The 18,684-nt window shown below is 59.4% G+C and overlaps 1 protein-coding gene across 1 annotated transcript; it reads right to left on the reverse strand.

Moving 5' to 3' along the window:
- Positions 1-3,932: 3,932 nt before the first annotated feature.
- On the reverse strand, positions 3,933-18,376 carry SHE (Src homology 2 domain containing E). Its single transcript, XM_045982247.1, has 6 exons — positions 17,461-18,376; positions 14,903-15,029; positions 7,492-7,776; positions 6,465-6,621; positions 5,718-5,837; positions 3,933-4,532 (listed from the first exon to the last, which is right to left on the reverse strand). The coding sequence occupies exons 1-6, from the start codon at positions 17,935-17,937 to the stop codon at positions 4,346-4,348; spliced, it is 1,353 nt and encodes a 450-aa protein (XP_045838203.1). The 5' UTR covers positions 17,938-18,376; the 3' UTR covers positions 3,933-4,345.
- Positions 18,377-18,684: the final 308 nt, after the last annotated feature.

The raw sequence follows: 18,684 nt of genomic DNA on the forward strand, positions 1-18,684 counted from the left end.
TTTCAAGCCTCAGGACAGACTAAAACATCCACTCCCACGGGTGGGGCGGGGTCAGCATGAATAACAAAGGAACAAAAGCCTTCAGGGCAGGGTGAGGCTGGCTCCCAGGGCGGCTCAAGAAGATGCCAAGGAACCAAGGGTGAAGCTTCCCAGGCCCGGCCGACAGGGAGGAAGCCACACAAGAAGGGCTGGTGACCTGCGAGAGGCAACTGCCACCAGGTCAGCCAGTGGGCCTGTGGTGTCCTCTGCCATGGCCACAGGTAAGGGACAGCCCCACCGCTGCTCCCTCCAGGAAGCATTTGCAAAGGGAGGGGACGCCCCAAAGGAAGCAAAGCGAGCAAACGCACCGGGTTCGGGAACAGTGTTCGCTTAACCTTGCATCTCAGGGCCCGCCATCTTCAGGGGTTCGGGCTGCGGCGACACCTGCAGAAACGTTACAACCTCTCGGACATCATTTACCAAAGCACCAAAGCACGCCACCGGCAGGCACTGGCGACCCGGGCCGTCTTCGTGTCCGAAGCTGGAGGAGTGGGTTAGTTATGTGAACGGGTCAAAGGCCCTAACAAAATAACCGAATGGGTCAGGACGAAATGACCTCCAGGACGAGGATACGACCCGCCGCCCTGGCTGCCCCGGCCCCCACGGCGGCCTTGCCGGAGAAAGGCTCCATCCCAAGACCAGCCGCCGCGCATCCTCTCCCCGTCGCGCCCGCCGCCGCCCGCAGTTCGCGCTCCGGCCGCCAGGGGGCAGGGCCGCCGCCCGCAGTTCGCGCTCCGGCCGCCAGGGGGCAGGGCCGCCGCCCGCAGTTCGCGCTCCGGCCGCCAGGGGGCGGGGCCGGGCCAGCGGCGACCGAGGGCGGCCCGCGTCTCCGCGGACGGACGGGTGACGGGCCCGAAGGTCGGACGCCGGCGTGGAGGGCGGTCCCCGAGCCCGGGCGCGGGTCACGGCGCGGGGGGAGACGGAGCCCGTTTTCCCCCAGACCCGGGAAGCGAGGCCCGTGGCCGGAAACGGACATTTCGCCGCAGCAGAAGTGCTTGTCGGTGTCCGGCTCCCCCCACCGCGTGTCCACGGCCACGACCGCCCACGACCCCGCGGCCGGCTGGGACTCGGCCCGCCCCGCCCCGCCCCCGGCCCCGCCCCGCCCCCGCCCCCGCCCCGCCCCCGGCCCCGCCCCGGCCCCGCCCCGCCCCCGGCCCCGCCCCGCCCCCGGCCCCGCCCCCGGCCCCGCCCCGCCCCCCCATCCCCAGACACGCCGAGAATCGAGTAACGCTTCGGGGGAGAATAAAGGCTCTTCTGGTAAACCCCGAGAGAGTACTCTGGGCGACCTAAAAGCTCACTCCTGCCCCCAAACAGTAGGGTTATCAGTATTTTCATTAAAAAAAAGAAGGATTTGAGAGAGAGACGAGCAGGGGGAGGGACATGGGGGGGAGAGGACCCCGAGACCAGCACCTGAGCTGGAATTAAGAGTCGGACATGGGGCGCCGGGCTGGGGTCTGGGGTCGTGGTCTCGGGGTCCTGGGATCGAGCCCCGCATCGGGCTCTGCTCAGCGGGGAGCCTGCCTCTCCCTCTCTCTGCCTGCTTGTGGTCTTTCTCTCAAATAAATAAATAAAACCTTTTTTAAAAAGTCGGATGTAACCAACTGAGCCACTCAGGTGCCCCTTATTTTCCTTTTTTTTTTTTTTAAAGATTTTATTTATTTATTGGACAGACAGAGATCACAAGTAGGCAGAGAGGCAGGCAGAGAGAGAGGAGGAAGCAGGCTCCCCACTGAGCAGAGCCCGATGCGGGTCTCAGTCCCCAGGACCCTGAGACCATGACCTGAGCCGAAGGCGGATGCACAACGACTGAGCCGCCCAGGCACCCCGATATTTTCCTTTGTTATACATAGTACCACTGCTCCACTATTTTATTCCTTGTTTGAACACACACCCCACTGGCTGGAGTCCCTCCTGACGGAAACCACTACAGCAGCAAAGCAGACGGAAATGTCCCATAGGCCCGAGAAGAAGCAACGAAATAAAGTCTCCCGAGCCGGGCTGAGCGCTTGGTAAGAAGGGCTGTGCGGGAGGAGCAGCCCGGGACGGGGTCTGGGGATTCATGTTCCAGGCAAGGGTTTGCTGGAGGGCAGTATTCTCTTCAGCAGGAATCAGCAATCCTGGGAGACAGAGGTAATGGAGAAGAACGGAGACTATGGGAAAACACATGTACCAGGGCAAAATGACAGAAAGCCCAAGCATTCAGAGCTCAGAGAGAAAAGGCGTCACAGGGGTTTGGATAAGTGGCCCTGGAGGCCCCATGAGGAAGCATCAGGTCCAAGGGACACCTGCCCGGCCGGTTTTCAGAGCACAGGCACCTGCTGCTGGTGAGGCCTCTGTGGCTGCGGCGACTCACGGCCTCGGGGAGAAAACGGCAGCTCAGCCCCTTCTAGACCTTTCTTCTTCCTCCACCCCCCACGTGGTGAAAAGGGGCTGGACCACATTCAGACTCCACATCTCCACAAAGAACAGGACACAATGTCACGGGAAAACAGTGCAGAGAAAGCACACGACAGAAGCTTCATGAACATGTAACGCGCCAGGTCTGCCTTCAAGACGCCGTCTCATTACATGGTCATCACGGCTGCTGCGCGTCCGCCGAAAACCATCGAGAGCGCACAGAGAAAGGCTGCAGAGCTTTTTGGCATCAAGATTAGGATAACTGCTATATTTCGTAGGATAGGTTTAAGTAAAAAATCAGGTTTCACTTCTAGAATGCTGAACTAAAAATAAGTTTAATAAATGAATTATTTGTATATGGAAGATAATAAATATTTGTTGAATGGAATTGGAACTACAGGTGCTAAAAATGCTTTTTTAAAAAATCTTGTAATGTCACACATGAACCAATGCACACTTAAAACGTTCTATCGGTATTTTAAAAAGACACTCTATTAATAAAATCATTGAGATTCAGTAAGAAAAGTTTCCTCTCCCATTTTTTAGAGCAAAGATCACACGACCATCTGCTACAACCTTAAAGAGAAGCACGTGTCTACTAATGTGTAAATCGGAACAGCAGTGCTGACTAAGAGCTGGAAGGACAGGCTTTCCTGAAATTGAACCAAATCAACCTTTCGTGTGTCTGTAACAGACAACAGTGAATTCTTCAGAGACGTTGTGGTCCCGGCCTGGGGGCCACCGGCAAGGCCAGACCACGGATGCCGCTGCTCGGGGGACTGTGGGCCGCTCACCGGGCGGGGGCCCCTCCCGGAATGCCTTTCTCATGGGTTCTTACTTATTTTTTTCACAGTAAGTAAACTGGCAACCAAAGTTCACAAAACACCATAAAGAGAGCGCTACTGTGACTATTAATGGAACACGTGAAGCAGAAACCGCCTCTTTAAGACAGTTTTGTGCGGTGAGAACGGGTCTGATGTGCACAGGACAGGCACTCAGCTCCGAGGGGCAGGGATGTACGTACTAAAAATTTACTCCAAAAGTACAAAGCAGATCTAACGGGGGCACAAGTTAAAACCCGTTCCCTAACCACAGGAATGCCGGAAGGTGAACCCCGAAGACGTCCGAAGTTCCGAACGATTGTCCTGTAAGGAAATGGCTGCTGAGCTTTGCACATTTTTCAGATTTTTTAAAAAATCAGAAATGAAATCATTATTTTATTCTCTAATTCAGAATTATAATGATGCCGATGTTTAATTTCTGTTGCTGATTCTTAAACGGGGGGCAGCTTCCTTCCTGTTTATGTATATAGTAAAGATGATGGAAAAGTCCCCAGAGATGGAGAAAACAAAACTTTCTCCGAAGGCTGACCACCAACTACTCTCGTCGGAGCTGTGAATTTTCGTGGCCTCCGGAGCTGAACCAGGATGGCTTCCCCGAGTCCTCCATATGCGCGTTTTCCACTATTCATCCTTGTCCCCAGGAAGGGGTCCGTGGCGCACACTCTTCTGGTCCACGTGATCAAGTTTTTATTGCCCCGCATGAAGCCAGCTGCATTTTTTGTGGGTTTGCTTAGCGCCTAGGTGTTCCAGGGAACACCTAGTGCATTTTTGGAAAACCTTAGTATTCCTGGACTCCTGACTTCCCTTTCCTGAAAGTCCCCCCGCAAACAGAACACCTACTCCAGAGAGCAGAGGCAGCGGGTGAATTGCGATTTCTTATTGTAGAAAAGCAACAGGTCAGTGACCAAGTGTTGAACGGCTGTCAGGCCAGATTTTCGCCTTCTGGGTGGAGACTCCCACTGCCCACCGATCCCCGTGGGGAAGTCCAGCCCTGTCCCCCGGTGCTCGTTGGGGCTGATGCCCTCCTCAGGAGGAGGGGCCTGGCCAGGGCTCTTGCTGGCCGGACCTTAGTGCCCCTTGCTGTGCACGGGGTAGAGCAAGGTCATGTGTTCCGCCCCCTTGAAGGGCAGCTTCTCGTTGGAGTAATAGTGCACCACCTCGGGGATGCTGTCGAAGACGGCGCTCGTCTGATCCAGCGTGTACTTGTTGTCTTTGGTCTGGGCCACAATGATGTGGACGCACCCTTGACTAGTCCTGAAACAGAACAGGATGGAGGACACAGGAGTGAGCGAGCAGGGGTCCCCGCCCGCCCCGGAACTGCTCCAAACTCAGCTCTCCAGGGGCTCTCAGAGGCCCCGAGGCCCTTGGCTCAGTGTGGGTCTCCTTGGGGTGTTTGTCCCTAAAACACACAAGTCATCAGGTCCTGGACGAAAGAACAAAAAAAAAACAAAAAAAAAAAAGGAAAGAAAAGAAAAAGCCCAATTTCCCATCTCCTGTCTCCTAGATCACCAACTCGTGCTTACGCCATGGATGAGAGCACTGGGGTGCGGTTTAAACTCCCCCCTCATCACGGGACAAGGACGTATGTAAAGTTTCCTTTTCTTTCCTCCCCAAAGAATATATTAATAATAATAATAATACCCCTGGTTTCCTCCTTCCTCCCGCCCCGCCCCCCAAGCCGAGAAACCTGCTCCCGCTGTGGCTAGCGACAGCCGGCCGCAGGCCGGGATCTCAGCGGCCGGCTGTTCCGGCACCGAGCGTCTGGTGGCCGGCCCGGCCTTCCGAGCCACGTTGCCCGGACACCCCCAGCCTATCCCCCCCTCCAGTCTGATTGTTTCAGCTGCTGGGGCCCGGCTTCCTCAGGAAGGAAACGCTGCCTGGGCCTGACAATGACCCTCCATCACGGCTCCCCGGAGCCTGCGGAGCGGCGAGAATTTCCATGATACAAGCCCCGCCAGGCCCACCGGGCAAAACGAATGTTCTGGCACCATCAGGAGGGGGAGGAACAGCGAGTCAGTGTCTCCTCCGTCCCCAGGAGAAGCTGGTGTCCAAGGTGTGGTGGCGTTTTGACATCAACGGAGCGGACTTACTGAAGTCCCAACACCAGGGAACAAGAGAGTCACCAAATTGTCCCGCTGGAAATTCTCCCTTTTGTCCGGGATTATGTCTGTGCTGGGCCTCACGGAGGGCCTGGGCTAGGTCAGGTCACGGGCGGCACGCACTGAGTCACGCGGGAGGAGAGAGGCCCTCTGCGTCACCGGAGGCCGGGGCGTCTACCAGGACTGGCCCTGCATTCGGATCCCAGCCTCTCACATCCTGTGGTCTGCGCGAAAGCACCCTACTTTCCGGCAGTACGGACCCCATGGGCCACCCTGAGATCAGCTCTTTTTGGACCCATCCTCCACCCCATGAGGAGAGCCCACGGGCTCCGGTACTCACTTCAGGGCGATGGAGTATTTGCTGTTCCCCGACTCGCTATTTCGGACCAGATAAGCAGCTTCTTTGCAGGGCTGGAGTCGGCTCTCGGCCTCTGCGCGGGTGATGGCGCCGTGATACCAACTGTGGGGGGAGGGGGCCCACGTCAAAACACAGACCCAGCTGGGGCCTCGCACCGTGGACAGTTCTTTTTTTAAAGATTTTATTTATCTATTTGACAGATCACAAGTAGGCAGAGAGGCAGGCAGAGAGAGAGGAGGAAGCAGGCTCCCCACTGAGCACAGAGCCCGATGCGGGGCTCCATCCCGGGACCCTGGGATCATGACCTGAGCCAAAGGCAGAGGCTTGAGCCCACTGAGCCGCCCAGGCGCCCCTGGATGGTTCTGTTTAACGCACTTCTCTGGGAAGGTCAGTGGCCTGATCCAGACCCTGCCTCATGCTCAGGAGAGACGGGGACAGATGCGGGTGATCTGCATCACTGAATCTGTCAGTCCTACAAGCGGCCGTTAACAGGACTAGGGTCCTTGAAACGTTGCAGTCGGGGCAGGAGACTGTAAAGTCAGGCTCGTGGGCCGCAGCTTTCTCTTCTGCACAAACGCAAGGGGCTTCGAACAGGGGTTTTCGTTAATAAGCCCCACCCGGACGAGAACTCGTGAACAGAGAGAATCCGTAAAATGGGTGAACGCCCGCCCCGCTCCCCCATCAAGAGGCTCCTAGTCACTGTGGAGCGAGGACGCGGACGGGACTCACGGCTGCTTCCCCAGCGGCAGGCCCGGGGCCACCTTCTCGCCCTCGCCGTGCTCGGGGCCGGCCGGCTTCAGGGCCTTCTGGGTCCAGCTCCTCTGCCGCTGGTGGTGCTTCGCCGGGTCCTCCTTGACGGCCGGCCGGTCCGAGCCTTCAAACTGAACTGGAAAGAAGGCTCGTCGGGCACAGAGCCCACGGGGCCAACTGTGCGGGCCTCAGACACCCCCCTCCCCACTGGCTTCACGACCGTCAGGGTGCCTGCCCGACCCCGGACGGCGGGCAGCACGGCAAGGGTCCCCGCCGGCCGCTCTCCTGGGAGACGCTCCTCTGTGCCCAGCAGTGTCCGAACGGGCACGTCTACCGTGACTTCTGAAAACTGGGAGTTTCAGTGTATTTAGAATAAACGAAGCAAGAGGGTATCATTCTATGAAACCAAATACACCGCTTCCACGAGGAAATGATAAAACAGAGAAGTGCGCCTGGAGACAGAAACTCCTGGGCGGTAGGCGGCACCCGGGCTGGACAAACACAGATGTTCCAGAGCCGCCCCCGAACGGCCGGGGGTTTGCGGTCACGCACCTCACCCTGTCCGCCCAGCCCTGACCTGGCCGGCACTGCCCCTCGCCAACCTGGCTTTACTGGTGGGGGAGAGACCCCCGACGTCTTTAATTCAAAGGAAGAGGAGGTTTGGGCTCAGCCAGGCGACAGACTAGGTGTGGGACGCCTGTCCCATCTCCCGCCCCCGAGTCCCTCCGCGCATTAAAAGGGCGGATTCCTGGGAGAGGGTGATCGGCAGAACCGCCCGCTGGCTCCCCCTCCCCCGGCCTCCCGGGCACCCCGGTCTGCCAGGCGCCGGCCCGGAGCCACCGGCGGACTGGCAGGGCCTTCCACAGGCGGGACTAGGAGCCCGGCAGCCTGAGTGGCTGCGCAGCGAGGCCGCGGCCAGACCGGGATTCTCCTGTGGTGCCGTGTTAGGGCCTCAGCCGGGGACCCCACACACAGGGGTCCCTGGGAGCCCCGGCCGGGCCCTCACCTGACAGTGCCCGCGCGATCTGCTCCTTCTTCCACTCCCACGGCTGCTCGTACTCCGCGGCCGGCCGCTCGTCCTCCGCGGGCAGCCGCGCCCTCCGCTCGGGGGCCCCGTCGGGGGGCTCGTAGGGCGTGTCGTACAGCTGCGGGGGCTTCCCCACCAGCTCCTTGGAGCTCCGTCTCTTGGTCACCGTCTCCGCTTTCGTGCTGTTCTCGCCCAACTCGCAGGGACCTTCGAGCAGCTGAAGGGCTTTCACCAGGGGATCCTTGGAGCCTCGGCGCCGGATTTCTGGAAGACGCGCGCGGACAGAAGCTGGAGCGCAGTGGACCCCAGACGCCCCTCCTGGACCGCCAGGGCCTCTGGCCGGCTGCACGGGTGCTGCAGGGAAGCCACTTGTCCCGCAAGCCCGACGAGCGGGGAGTCCCTGAAGACCCGTTCCACAGTCTGTGGGAAGCCACGAGGCCACGGGCACCAGCTCCCCCCCGCCAGGTGGCGTGGTTTTCACCTGCCACGTTTCTACACGTTGGTGAAGGCTCAGACCCCAGGACGTGCACGGCCGCCGACGGACCGCTCACTCTGTTCCTAGTGCCGGCCGCACGCACGGAGGGAATTACGTCCGCTGGACAGAGTTCGGGACTTCCAGGCATTTCCAGACAGAGGAGGCCAGACACAGTCACAGCTGACCCTGCTGGCCAGCGACTGCGGCACCGGCTGCGGCCCCAGAGCCCTCCTGCGGGGCAGTGCCGCTCCTCCCCTGAGTTACAGAAGGGAAGGCAGAGGCAGAGGGTGAAGGACACTGTCCTCACCTGGCCGTGGCAGGGCCTGGGCGCAGGGGCAGGGAGCCGGGCTCCTGAGGCCGGACTCCAAGTGGAAGAGAAGTGGGAGATGGGGTCCCCCGACACAGAAGGTCACGTCCAGGGTAGGAAGCTGCGTGCGTGCAGATGCGCACTGGGGACCACGGAGGGCCTGTTCCCATAAGGGGGAGTGAGAGGGGAGTTCGAAGGTCAGAGGCCAGGAGGGGTGGGGGTGGGGGCTGGAGCGTGGGCACACAGGCCACCCCCGTGGGCGTGCGATGCGGCTGGGCTAGCGGGTCCCACCCACCGCAGCCTCCCCGGGAGTCACAGGGCCAGACGGCACCCAGCAGCTAGGCAGCCACAGTGGGAAGGAGCCAGCAGCCTGGGACCCACCAGAGGCCTTGGCGGGGGACGCCTGCCCTTGCTGTGGCCCTTCTAGAGACCCTCCAGGAAGCCCTCAAGCCCCTGGACACAGTCAAGAACCCTTCGAGCACAAGCATCTCAGGGCACCACCCAAGCCTGCGAGCCCCCCACAGTCTCCACACGGCCTGGGACGCCCGCCATGCCCAGGCCACCTCTCTCCTCCAACTTCTTGTCTCCACACCAGCCTGTCCCACCCCCCCAAAATCCACTTCCCGACTCCAGGCAGGTGGGACTGCGGACATCCTCCGTTCACGCTGTCCTGCCCTGTGTCCCGGGGACGCCCGTGGAAGTCTCGTCCTGGGCTCCTCGGCTCTCCGGCCCACCCCCCCTTTCGTGGCCACACGTGCCCACGGCTCTGGGCCTGCCCTTCTCTGGGCGCACACCTTGACTGCTGCTGTGTCTGTCCCTCCAGCACGGTGGGACTGTCACATCGTACCTGGGGAGGACACGCCGTCGTGCTAAGGAAGAGGGAGGGGAGGAGCCCCCCCGGCAGTGGGGATGTAGGCTCAGAGAGACGAAGGTCGCAGGGGCACCACGGAGCCACTCACAGATCAGTGAAGGGTTAGGGTGGAAATGAGAGTGACCAAGAGAAAAGGAGAGGGTCAAAGGCGCTGCTTGAGCTCTGGGCGGGCGGATGGGGGCCGGGGAGCAGGTGGGGGCCGGAAGGGCACAGTAACGCGCAGCAGTGACACTCGGGGGCAGAGCTGCTGACGTCTGTCACCAGGAGGGGCAGCGGCAGAACACTCAAGGGAGAGTGGGAAACTCAGGACACACAAGAGAGACCGCACGGGGCCTGGACCATACGCAGCCCCGCACCCTGGGTCAGCGGTGTCAGAGGCGCCCACTGCCGGGTCCCGGCGCCAGGGGCCGAGCTAGCCGGTCTGGGGCACGGGATTCTCACGGGACGTGAAGCCTGAGCAGCCCTTGCACACTCCTTAGTCCCCAGGGCCCCCGTCTGAGCTCCTCCTGCCTCCACAGCCTTCCCGTCATTGCTAGCTCCGGGGCAAGAACAGGGGTTCTCCCTGGGTCTGAACCCCCACATCGAAGGGTGGGAGGTCCTGCCCCGGGGCCAGGCTGGTGCCTGGGGCCGTGTGAGGTCCTGCGGGGCTGCCCGTCCGTCCACACCCTCCTCCTCCTTTCCTCCTAACTCCTAGACGGAGTTAGGGGAACGAGAAACACAACCTGCTCCTGGTTCGGGAAAGCAGGGCTGCAACTTAATGAGAGCATCTCTGTAGAGCTAAGAGAAAGGAAAGAGGGGACACAGAGGACTTCAGAGGGTGAACTTAGAAACTCTAAGTTTCTGATCAAAACCTCCGTTTGCCCTCAGTTTGGATGGCCTGATGCAGGCAGGGGTCGGTTTTCCCATGGTCCTGCCCTCCACTCCGTCCCGGCTGACTGAAACCAAGGGTCGATTCCAACCTTAAGACGCAGGAGTCCTACTCACAAGGAAAGTTCCAGGTCTGTGTTGTAATAAGTATGATGATGAGGGTCCGGAGTCCTTACCACGCGTATTCGCGGGCGGCAAGGGCCTGCCCCTGCCCCCCGCCCCGGGACTGGGTCGGGGAGGCCCGGGGAGCGGGCAGGCAGCCGGCCTCGGGTAGCCCCTCTCAACAATGTGTCGTCGGGGGAAACCAGGGCTTGCGTGGCCCCCCGCCCCCCCCCGCCCCCCACCTGGGTTGCTGTGGACGCAGGAACAACCGGGAGCCCGGAGCCGGCCTCGCTGGGGGAGAGCCGCCTGGGACGTGCAGGGCTGGCCCGGGGAGGAAACGGCCGAGGAGGAGAGGAAGCTACGCCCCGGCCCTGCCGACAGAGGCCATTTACCGCGGGGACAACAGAGTGAAGACAAACGCCACCCGCCCGCCACCGGAGCCCGCGCAGGACGGAGCCGGTCCCTCACTAAGCCGCTGTCGTCGGCAGATACGGGTCCTCTCCCTCGTCCGCATTCTCTTGGAAGACACAAGGCCCCCGCAGCGTCCGCACAATGGCTGAATGCACGGGACACGCGTGCACTAGGCATGTTACACCAGAGTCAGGCATGGGACACGCGTGATCCCATCTTCACAGGTGACTAAACAGAGGCCGGCACAGTGGGGGCCGTTGGAGGCCCTGACGCTCCACGTGGAGCGTTGGTCACCGTGCTGGTAAACCATCGGTGCACTCGGAGGCTGCTTCTCCGTCAGAAGCAGAAAAGGGCTGTTCCCAGTCACATCTTTTATTCCTACTCTCGCTTTTGATTTAAAATGACGAATGGGGTGCCTGGGTGGCTAAGCATCCAGCTCCTGATTCCTGGCTCCTGTCGTGGTCTTGGCTCAGGTGATCTCAGGGTCGTGAGATCGAGCCCTGTGTCAGGCTCCACGCTCGGGGGGTCTGCTTGAGACTCTCTCCCCCTGCTGCCGCCTCCCCTGCCCTCTAAAAAGTAAGTGAAATGACTTGAGTATTTTCTTATTGAATAAATCTAAATATCTGAACAAAAGCAGATGTAACTCAGGAGCCCTGAAATCTAAGTTTTACCAGAAAGTAAAGACTGATTACATAAGTCAGAAATCTGTATTTTTTTCCATAATGGTTTTTTTACATGGGCGTCCCAACACTGAGGTTCTCCTTTGGATCTATTTTTTTTTTTAAAGATTTTATTTATTTATTTGACAGAGAGAGAGGTCACAAGTAGGCAGAGAGGCAGGCAGAGAGAGAGGAGGAAGCAGGCTCCCCACGGAGCAGAGAGCCTGATGCGGGGCTCGATCCCAGGACCCTGGGATCATGACCTGAGCCGAAGACAGCGGCTTAATCCACTGAGCCACCCAGGCGCCCCTCCTTTGGATCTATTTGAACAAGCCAACAAAACCATCTGCAGCCAAAAATAAAACTGAACCCCCCCACCCCCGAGACAGGATATGGACCAGTAAAAGCGGATGCGGAAGGACCCAGCATCTCTGCAGTCCACGCGGACACAGCTTGGAGCCGTTCCGGACTTGGACACCCTTGCTGCAGGCTGGCGCTTCTAACACCCCCGCAGGGGGCCACGGGGCTCAGGCAGGGGACCGGGGAGCCTGGCGCCGACTTACAGGGTGCCAGCCTTGGAAAACGGTCTCCCACCAAATGACGTGGTCTCGGAGCCGCCGAAGACCCTTCCCGTGGAGCTCCAGACGCCCCATTAGGTCCACTTTCTGCTAATGATTCCACTAAAATGTTCCTGCTAGTTTAGCAGAGAGGTTTATGGTAATACCGCCTGTATCCATAACCCTGTCCTCCCGTGAACGATCCTTTGGGTAAATCTAAGGGAGAATTTATTTATAAACTTAGCAAGTCCTAGCTTTCAAGGGTAGGAGGAAAGTTTCGGAGGGATCCCTCCAGTGAGTGGGCCATCGGGGAGGAAGTAGTGCCTTTCCCGTTTCTTCCTCTGTTCTGATCCTGACTTCACGGCACTCACTGCACTTTCCAAGGACCTATTTTCTGGTCTCTTGGTGTTAGGTCTGTTTGCCTCTTGGGTTGTAAGAGGCATGTCGGTCCTCATGTCAGTCCATGAGGACACGGGTCAGGTGGGTCTGGTTTCCCGGATGCCGGAGCCCAGCACAGGGCCTGGCACCCGGTGAGTGAACGCCGGAGGAGCGTCTGCTGGACGGTGGAAAACAACATCGCCAGCGGCGTTCCGTCAGCGGGGCCACCCCACCTGCGGGGGCCAGCGAGGCCGGACATGGCCCAGGGTTCCCTAGCGCCTCACCAGCTCCTGAAAAATGCAGAAAATAAAGAAAAATCCCTAACATTTTCCAGAAACAAACATTTCTGAAGTGGGACATGACCACCAAGCATGCAAGGAGCCAACTGAACAAAAAATGTAGAAGGTTTAAAAAAAAACAAAAACAAAACAAAACCCCAGTAGCAAATCTTTTATTTCCAGCTTCCGATCAACTCACTTCCTGTTATTCTGTCCAGCTGCGGGCTACGGGGAGAATTGGGGGTGTACTCTGCACCGATCAAGAAGGTGCTTTTTGATAGAGGTTTTAAGAGACTTTAAAATTCGTGGATTTTCTTAAGACAAAATAAGCTATCAATTTTTTAAAAGTTTAATAAATTTGAGGGGCGCCTGGGTGGCTCAGTGGGTTAAGCTGCTGCATTCGGCTCAGGTCATGATCTCAGGGTCCTGGGATCGAGTCCCACGTCGGGCTCTCTGCTCAGCAGCGAGCCTGCTTCCCTCTCTCTCCCTCTCTGCCTGCCTCTCTGTCTACTTGTGATCTCTCTCTGTCAAATAAATAAATAAAATCTTTAAAAAAAAAAAGTTTAATAAATTTGAATTTAATCTCCAACTGAATTAATCTTATATTCCTAAACAAATGGATTCACATAAACTGTAAACAGAGGTTTACACTTAATAAACCCTCAAATATCAAACACTATTACTATCATTGCGTTTATTTCATGTTGGACAATTCTGATTTTTCAATACAACCCTCTTTGCGGGTCTGCGTGGAAAGACGCCTTACTCAATAAAGTGCCTTTGCACCCATCATTTCAAAGGGGTCCATCCAATCTGAAGGGGGGAGATCCTGGGTCTACTTTCTGTTGTTTCTTAAAAAGTCTATGAGCACAGACAAGTCCGGGTCTCTGTGATTTTGTACCAAGAGGAGAGGACTGGAGTCCATGAGCCCACAGTCTTGTGAGGAGTTTCTGGGGGGGAAAGCAGAGCATTTCCCTCTATTTTTTTTTTTTAACATTTTATTTAGTTGACAGAGAGGGATCACAAGCAGGCAGAGAGGCAGGCAGAGAGAGAGGAGGAAGCAGGCTCCCTGTGGAGCAGAGAGCCAGATGCAGGGCTCGATCCCAGGACCCTGGGATCATGACCTGAGCCGAACGCAGAGGCTTTAACCCACTGAGCCACCCAGGCGCCCCAGCATTTCCCCCTATTATCAGTGAGGCCCCACGAATAAACAGCTGGGACAGTGTAGATAAATTACTTATTCTGGTTAATAAGAAAGAGAAGAATAAAAACTAAAGGACAAAAGAAAGATAAAGATAAGTCAAAATTATCTTTTTTTTTAAAGAATATCTTTTTCCTCAACTTTAGGTAAAAGTAAATCTTTCCCCCTATTCCTTACAAGCCTCTGATATTTTTTAAAATTCTGACTAAGTTCATTTTCACTTCCTTTCATTCACAGATTTCGTTAGAGGTCACAGTCCAGTGACCTTCAGGGTCACAGCCTGGCCAGGGTACACCCTCCCCTGCCTTATCTCTGTGCGCAGGGAAGCAGGACACGGCGCCCCTTTCCTGCCGTAGCTCATGTTCATTCTGAAGCCTGTCCTGACCCTTCCAGGATGCTGAGTCCCCTGTGCTCGCCTCCTCTGAGACCAAGCCCGCGGGGCCTGTGCCTGACAGCTTTTCAATCTGTTCCCAAACAGGGGAGAGTCTAGAAGGTGTGGCCAACGAGTCCCTCCCCAGGCACGGAACGCTCAGACAAGGGTGCCGTGGCGTCAATGCTCAGAAACACATTTTTTCATTATGGAGTAAAAATTTTAAAAAATTGGGTGAATAAATTTCTCTAAGTTTCCCAAATAAATCTAAGTAACTTATTTCATGATATTTTTAAGTATCGTTTATACAAACTTAAGAGAATTATGAATAAAAGGGGAAAGCTGGACACTAAAAACCATAGAGCGAGAGCTTTGCTCGTGTTAGAACTGTTCCAGCTTGAAAAGTCCCAGCATCTGCGGACTTTGGTTCTAGGCGGTGTGCGGGGCGCGGGCTGGCTCGGACCAGGGCAGCCATTCCTGTTTGCTCTGGTACCGTAGAGCTCCTCGCACGGTAACACAGAGGCTCTCGTCATGGGCGCACCTGCTGACCACGTGAAGCCCCCGGCTAGAGATTCACGACTCCCCTTACTAAAGCCAAAGCTTTCAAAGCAGCTGAGAAATGCACATGACCAGTCTCCACCCTGAAGGTCACGTCTGCAAATTCACAAGCATCATTTCGCACAGAATTAGGAAAACATTGAAGACCCTGCAAATTCTCACACCGAAGGATACAGAACCAGAAGGGAAGTTCATTGGGTATTCTGATCCTGCTTTGGGTCTGATTTGTTTCTTTCAGTCAGTATTGCCTGATTCAGCCCATCATTTCTTTCCCGCACAGGCGTGGGTCAGGACGGCTCCTGCCTGCGCGTGAGGCTCCGCCCCCTCACCCCCGCCCGCCCCCCCCCCCTGCACACCTGTTATCATTTGCTGCGCATCGTAGGGTTCCATGTAGCCGTCATTCTCTCCTGCCCTCTCTGCGTCCCTTTGGCCTTTCGTCCTTTTGGCGTCGTAAGGGTCAGCATAGTCTTCTAAAATGATGACCTTGAAAGAACCAGAGAGGGGAGCGGCCAGGGTGAGCACACCCGGATGGCCACGGGGTCAGAACGGCCACCGACCATCTCAGACCGAAGCCGCGGTTCCCCCAGTTGTGGCGCGTACGTTCGGGCTCACATCACTGTCCACGTTATGGGGGACAAACTTCTGATTTGTCTTGGCGATGTAACCGACTGGCAACCGTTCACCCACACCCTTGCCCACCCCCAGCACCGAGCGGTGGTGCGTTCGGGGTGCAGGGGGCCCTGTGGCAGGACGGGTGGTGGGCCGTGGAGGGTGGCGAGCACTGCAGAGCAGAAGGAGACCAACGCTCCACCCCCGTGCCTGGGATGTTGATCTTTCTAAGGCCAACCTGGTGGGCCGCACGGACCTAAGTCAGTCGGTCCCCCCGGGACACCGAGCGTCCATCGGCGCTGCTGAGACCCTGTGAGGGGGTCACCGGAAGACCAAGGCTGCGTCTGGTCCTCCGGGATCTGCAACCCCCTCGGAGGGAAGGGCCTCAGAAGAAGTCTAAGGGATAGTCTAAGGGAGAGCCCCAGACAGGACTGGGGGTTCTGGGTTCTGGAACTCCCAGGCTATAGTCAGAGTTCTGGTCGGTATCCACGGCAGAAAGCATCGAGTCTTCAAGAAGAGAAAGGGGCCCGCGCGGTGGTGCGTGTGGTCGCTTCTGCTCTGCGGCTGCTGGGTGACGGCGGAGGCCCCGCGGCTGAGCCCGACAGGCTCTTCTCGGGGGCGACAGTTTTGTGGGGACTGCATGGGGACAGAAAGCACACACTCGCCCGACAGCAGTGTGCCCCACAATATACGCTCTTTACTCCAGCTGAAGAGGGAGACGGGGTAAAGCCAACGAGCAAAGAAAGGTGAACCAGACTCCAGGGAGGACGCGCCCGGTCCGGCTCCGGTCTCCAGAGAGTTTCCGGAGAAGGAGAGAAGCATTGGCAGCGCCGGCAGGAAAAAAACGAACAGAGAGACACGGGGGGATGGCAGCCTGCCCGGGAGGAGACAGCCCGAGGAAGGGCGGACCTCCACAAGCGATGCCGGCAGCCTGTGCCCGGCAGCCTGTGCGGAGCGCCCCCAGCTCCGATCTCACTGCCCCCCCCGCCCCCCTCGGGAGCCGCACTCCCAGGACAGACAGGAACCTGTCTGATCAGTCAGGGAGACCACTGGCAAGGATCTGAGCGAGCTGGGTCGTTGCTCGTCCCCCTGCCCCTTGGCCAGTGTGGCACAGGCGTGCTGTCAGGACGGGTGCGCAGGACGAGGGGGACGAGCAGAAGGGCCCCCTGCAGACACACACGGCGGGTGCTGCGGGCTCCCCACGGCACGCAGGGAGTCGGTGTGTGGGGGCGGGAGCAAGAGCAAGTCGGAATTCCCACGACAGGCAGGGATGGCCTGGGAACTCCGTCGGAGCTCTTCTCTCCCCTTTTTCACCCAGAAGAGTGAGTTTAAAAAACAAGCACTCAGGGTCGCCTGGGGGCTCGGTCATTGAGCGTTTGCTTTTGGGTCTGGTCACGGTTCCAGGACCTGCATCGGGCTCTGGGCTTCTCCCTGCCTCCTGCCCCTCCACCGGACCCGTGACGTCTCTCTCTCTCAAATGAGTAAATAAAATCTTAGAAAAAAGAAACCAAGCAAACAAAACCCAGCTCATCTCTCCAAGGATGGAGTGGGTCTCCTCCCAGAGTCATGCTCCTTTTCTCAAGTGCCTTGAGAAAACCCAGAAAACCTCTGGGGCGTAAGAGGCAGGGATCACCTTCTCTCCGGCTCTGTGATTTCCTTCAGGGCACTTCTGTGTCCCATTCCATACCCACGGCAGCCCATGGAGCCCCGCACGGCTTCTCCTTGAGCTGCTGCCCAGCAGACGTTCACGGAGGGGCCACGAGCTGCTGGTAGCTCCGCGAGGGGGCACCGGCGGGGGCAACCATGCCTCGACTCCCACGCGAGCAGGGGAGGGGCCAGGTGTGTGCCCTCCACCTAGTCCCCAGGGCTCTGAAATCCATGCTTCCCTTCTGCTCAAGAAGCATAAACGTATACACAGATCTGGCTTCGCAATCCCCCTGGATTTCAAATCAAAATGAACCGCATTCATAAGGAGGTCAAGTTTCACAGCGCAGGTACGTCCCACTCACTCTTCTAAAGGGCTAACAAAATTAAATGCATTAAACAAAATTAAATACATTTCTGAAAAGTCCCCCGCACTCAGAGTGAGGATTTTCCAAGATGAAAAGGAAAAAAAAAAAAAAAGAAAAGAAAAGAAAACCAACAACAAATGTAACGACGTGAAATGGTCCCTTAACTGTCGCCAGATGTCGGAGCGAGGCCCACCCTCACTTCCCCGCCACGGAGAAGCCCCGCGCAGAGCAGGTGCGCTCCGCTCGCCCCTCGCCCGCCCCCTCCGACAGGGCCCCGGGGGCTGCAAGCTCACCGTGTCCGGCTGCTTCCCGGTCTTGCCCTTGTCCAGGTCGGGGCCCAGCGAGGCGGGGGAGGAGGACGCGGAGGAAGAGCTGCTGGGGCTGCTGCTGGAGCCGCTGCCCCTGCCGCCCCTGTCCTGCGTGTCCACCTTGATGAGCCTGCTGATGTAGGTGCCGCAGCCCGCGCTCCTGGCCGCGCCCCGCTGCGGCTCGTCCTCTGCGGCCCGCGAGTTCTTGCGGCCCTTGCCCGCGGCGGCCTGGATCAGGCCCTGCAGGCTGTCCCGGGGCGGCCGGCTGTCCCTGGGGGCGCCGACGCCGGCCCTGCCGCTCCCCAGCTCGGCCGCCGAGTTCTTGCGGCCCTTGCCCGGGGCCGGCCCGGCGCCGCCCGCCTCCGAGTTCTTGCGCAGTCGGCCGCCGCCGCCACCGGGCCGGGCGCGCTCGGACGCCGTCTTCAGGTTCAGCGGGAACTCCTTGAACCACCGGGCCGCCATGGGGGGGGCCCGCGGGGCAGGCGGGCGAGGGGCGCGGCGCACACGCGGGGGGGCGCCAGGGGCCGCGGCCGCCTCATTCCCCGCGGCTGCTCCGCGTCCCCGGCCGGCCCGCGCGCAGCTCGGCGGGGTGGGGCCCGGGGCCGGGCTCGGCGGGGCGGCGGGCGTCCCTGCGCGTCCCCCCGAAGCGGGACAGCCCTGCCCACCCTCGCCGGGGAGACACGGGACGGCGCCGCGACGGACGGGGACCGACGGCGGCCGCCTCCCTCCGCGCGCCCCTCCCTCGCCGGCTGGCGCCTCCCGCCCGGCCCAGATCCGCCGGGGTCGGCGCCTCCGCCCGGGGCGCGGGGGGAGGGGTGGGGGCGGAGACCAGCGGCCGCCGCGAGGGCAGGCCCGGGGCCCCCGCGGTCGCGCCCCCGCCGCGCGGCCCCAGCTTCGCCACCAGCCCGGCCGCCGCGTCCCCTCCCCGCGCTCGCGGCGGCGGCCGGCCCGGGGGTGCGGGCTACGGAGCGGGGCGCTCCCCGGCGCCGCGGCCGACCCCCTCCCTTCCGGCGCCCCCCGCCCCCGCAGGCCGCCAGGAGGCGGAGCGCGCGGCCCGGGCGCGGGGCTCGGCGAGGCGGCGGCAGGTGGATGCGCGCGGCCCGGGCAGGTAGGGCGCGGCGGGGCCAGGCTGCGGCCGCGGCGGAGGGACCGGGGCGCCGGGAGGCCGCTGGGGAAGCCGCACCCCCATCTCCACCCCGGCGGCGGGGC

The sequence above is a fragment of the Meles meles genome, chromosome 17 (genome assembly GCF_922984935.1).
Source record: "Meles meles chromosome 17, mMelMel3.1 paternal haplotype, whole genome shotgun sequence".
Lineage (NCBI taxonomy): Eukaryota > Metazoa > Chordata > Mammalia > Carnivora > Mustelidae > Meles > Meles meles.

What these genes read in the sequence shown, in the direction of transcription:
- SHE (XM_045982247.1), bottom strand. Translation starts at nt 17,937, where the DNA reads ATGGCGGCCCGGTGGTTCAAGGAGTTCCCGCTGAACCTGAAGACGGCG. An exon ending in TGCGCAGCAAATGATAACAG is followed by an intron (nt 7,777 to 14,902) that starts GTGTGCAGGGGG and finishes CGCGTCTTCCAG; the next exon opens with AAATCCGGCGCCGAGGCTCC. An exon ending in CTGCCGCTGGGGAAGCAGCC is followed by an intron (nt 5,838 to 6,464) that starts GTGAGTCCCGTC and finishes CTCCCCCCACAG; the next exon opens with TTGGTATCACGGCGCCATCA.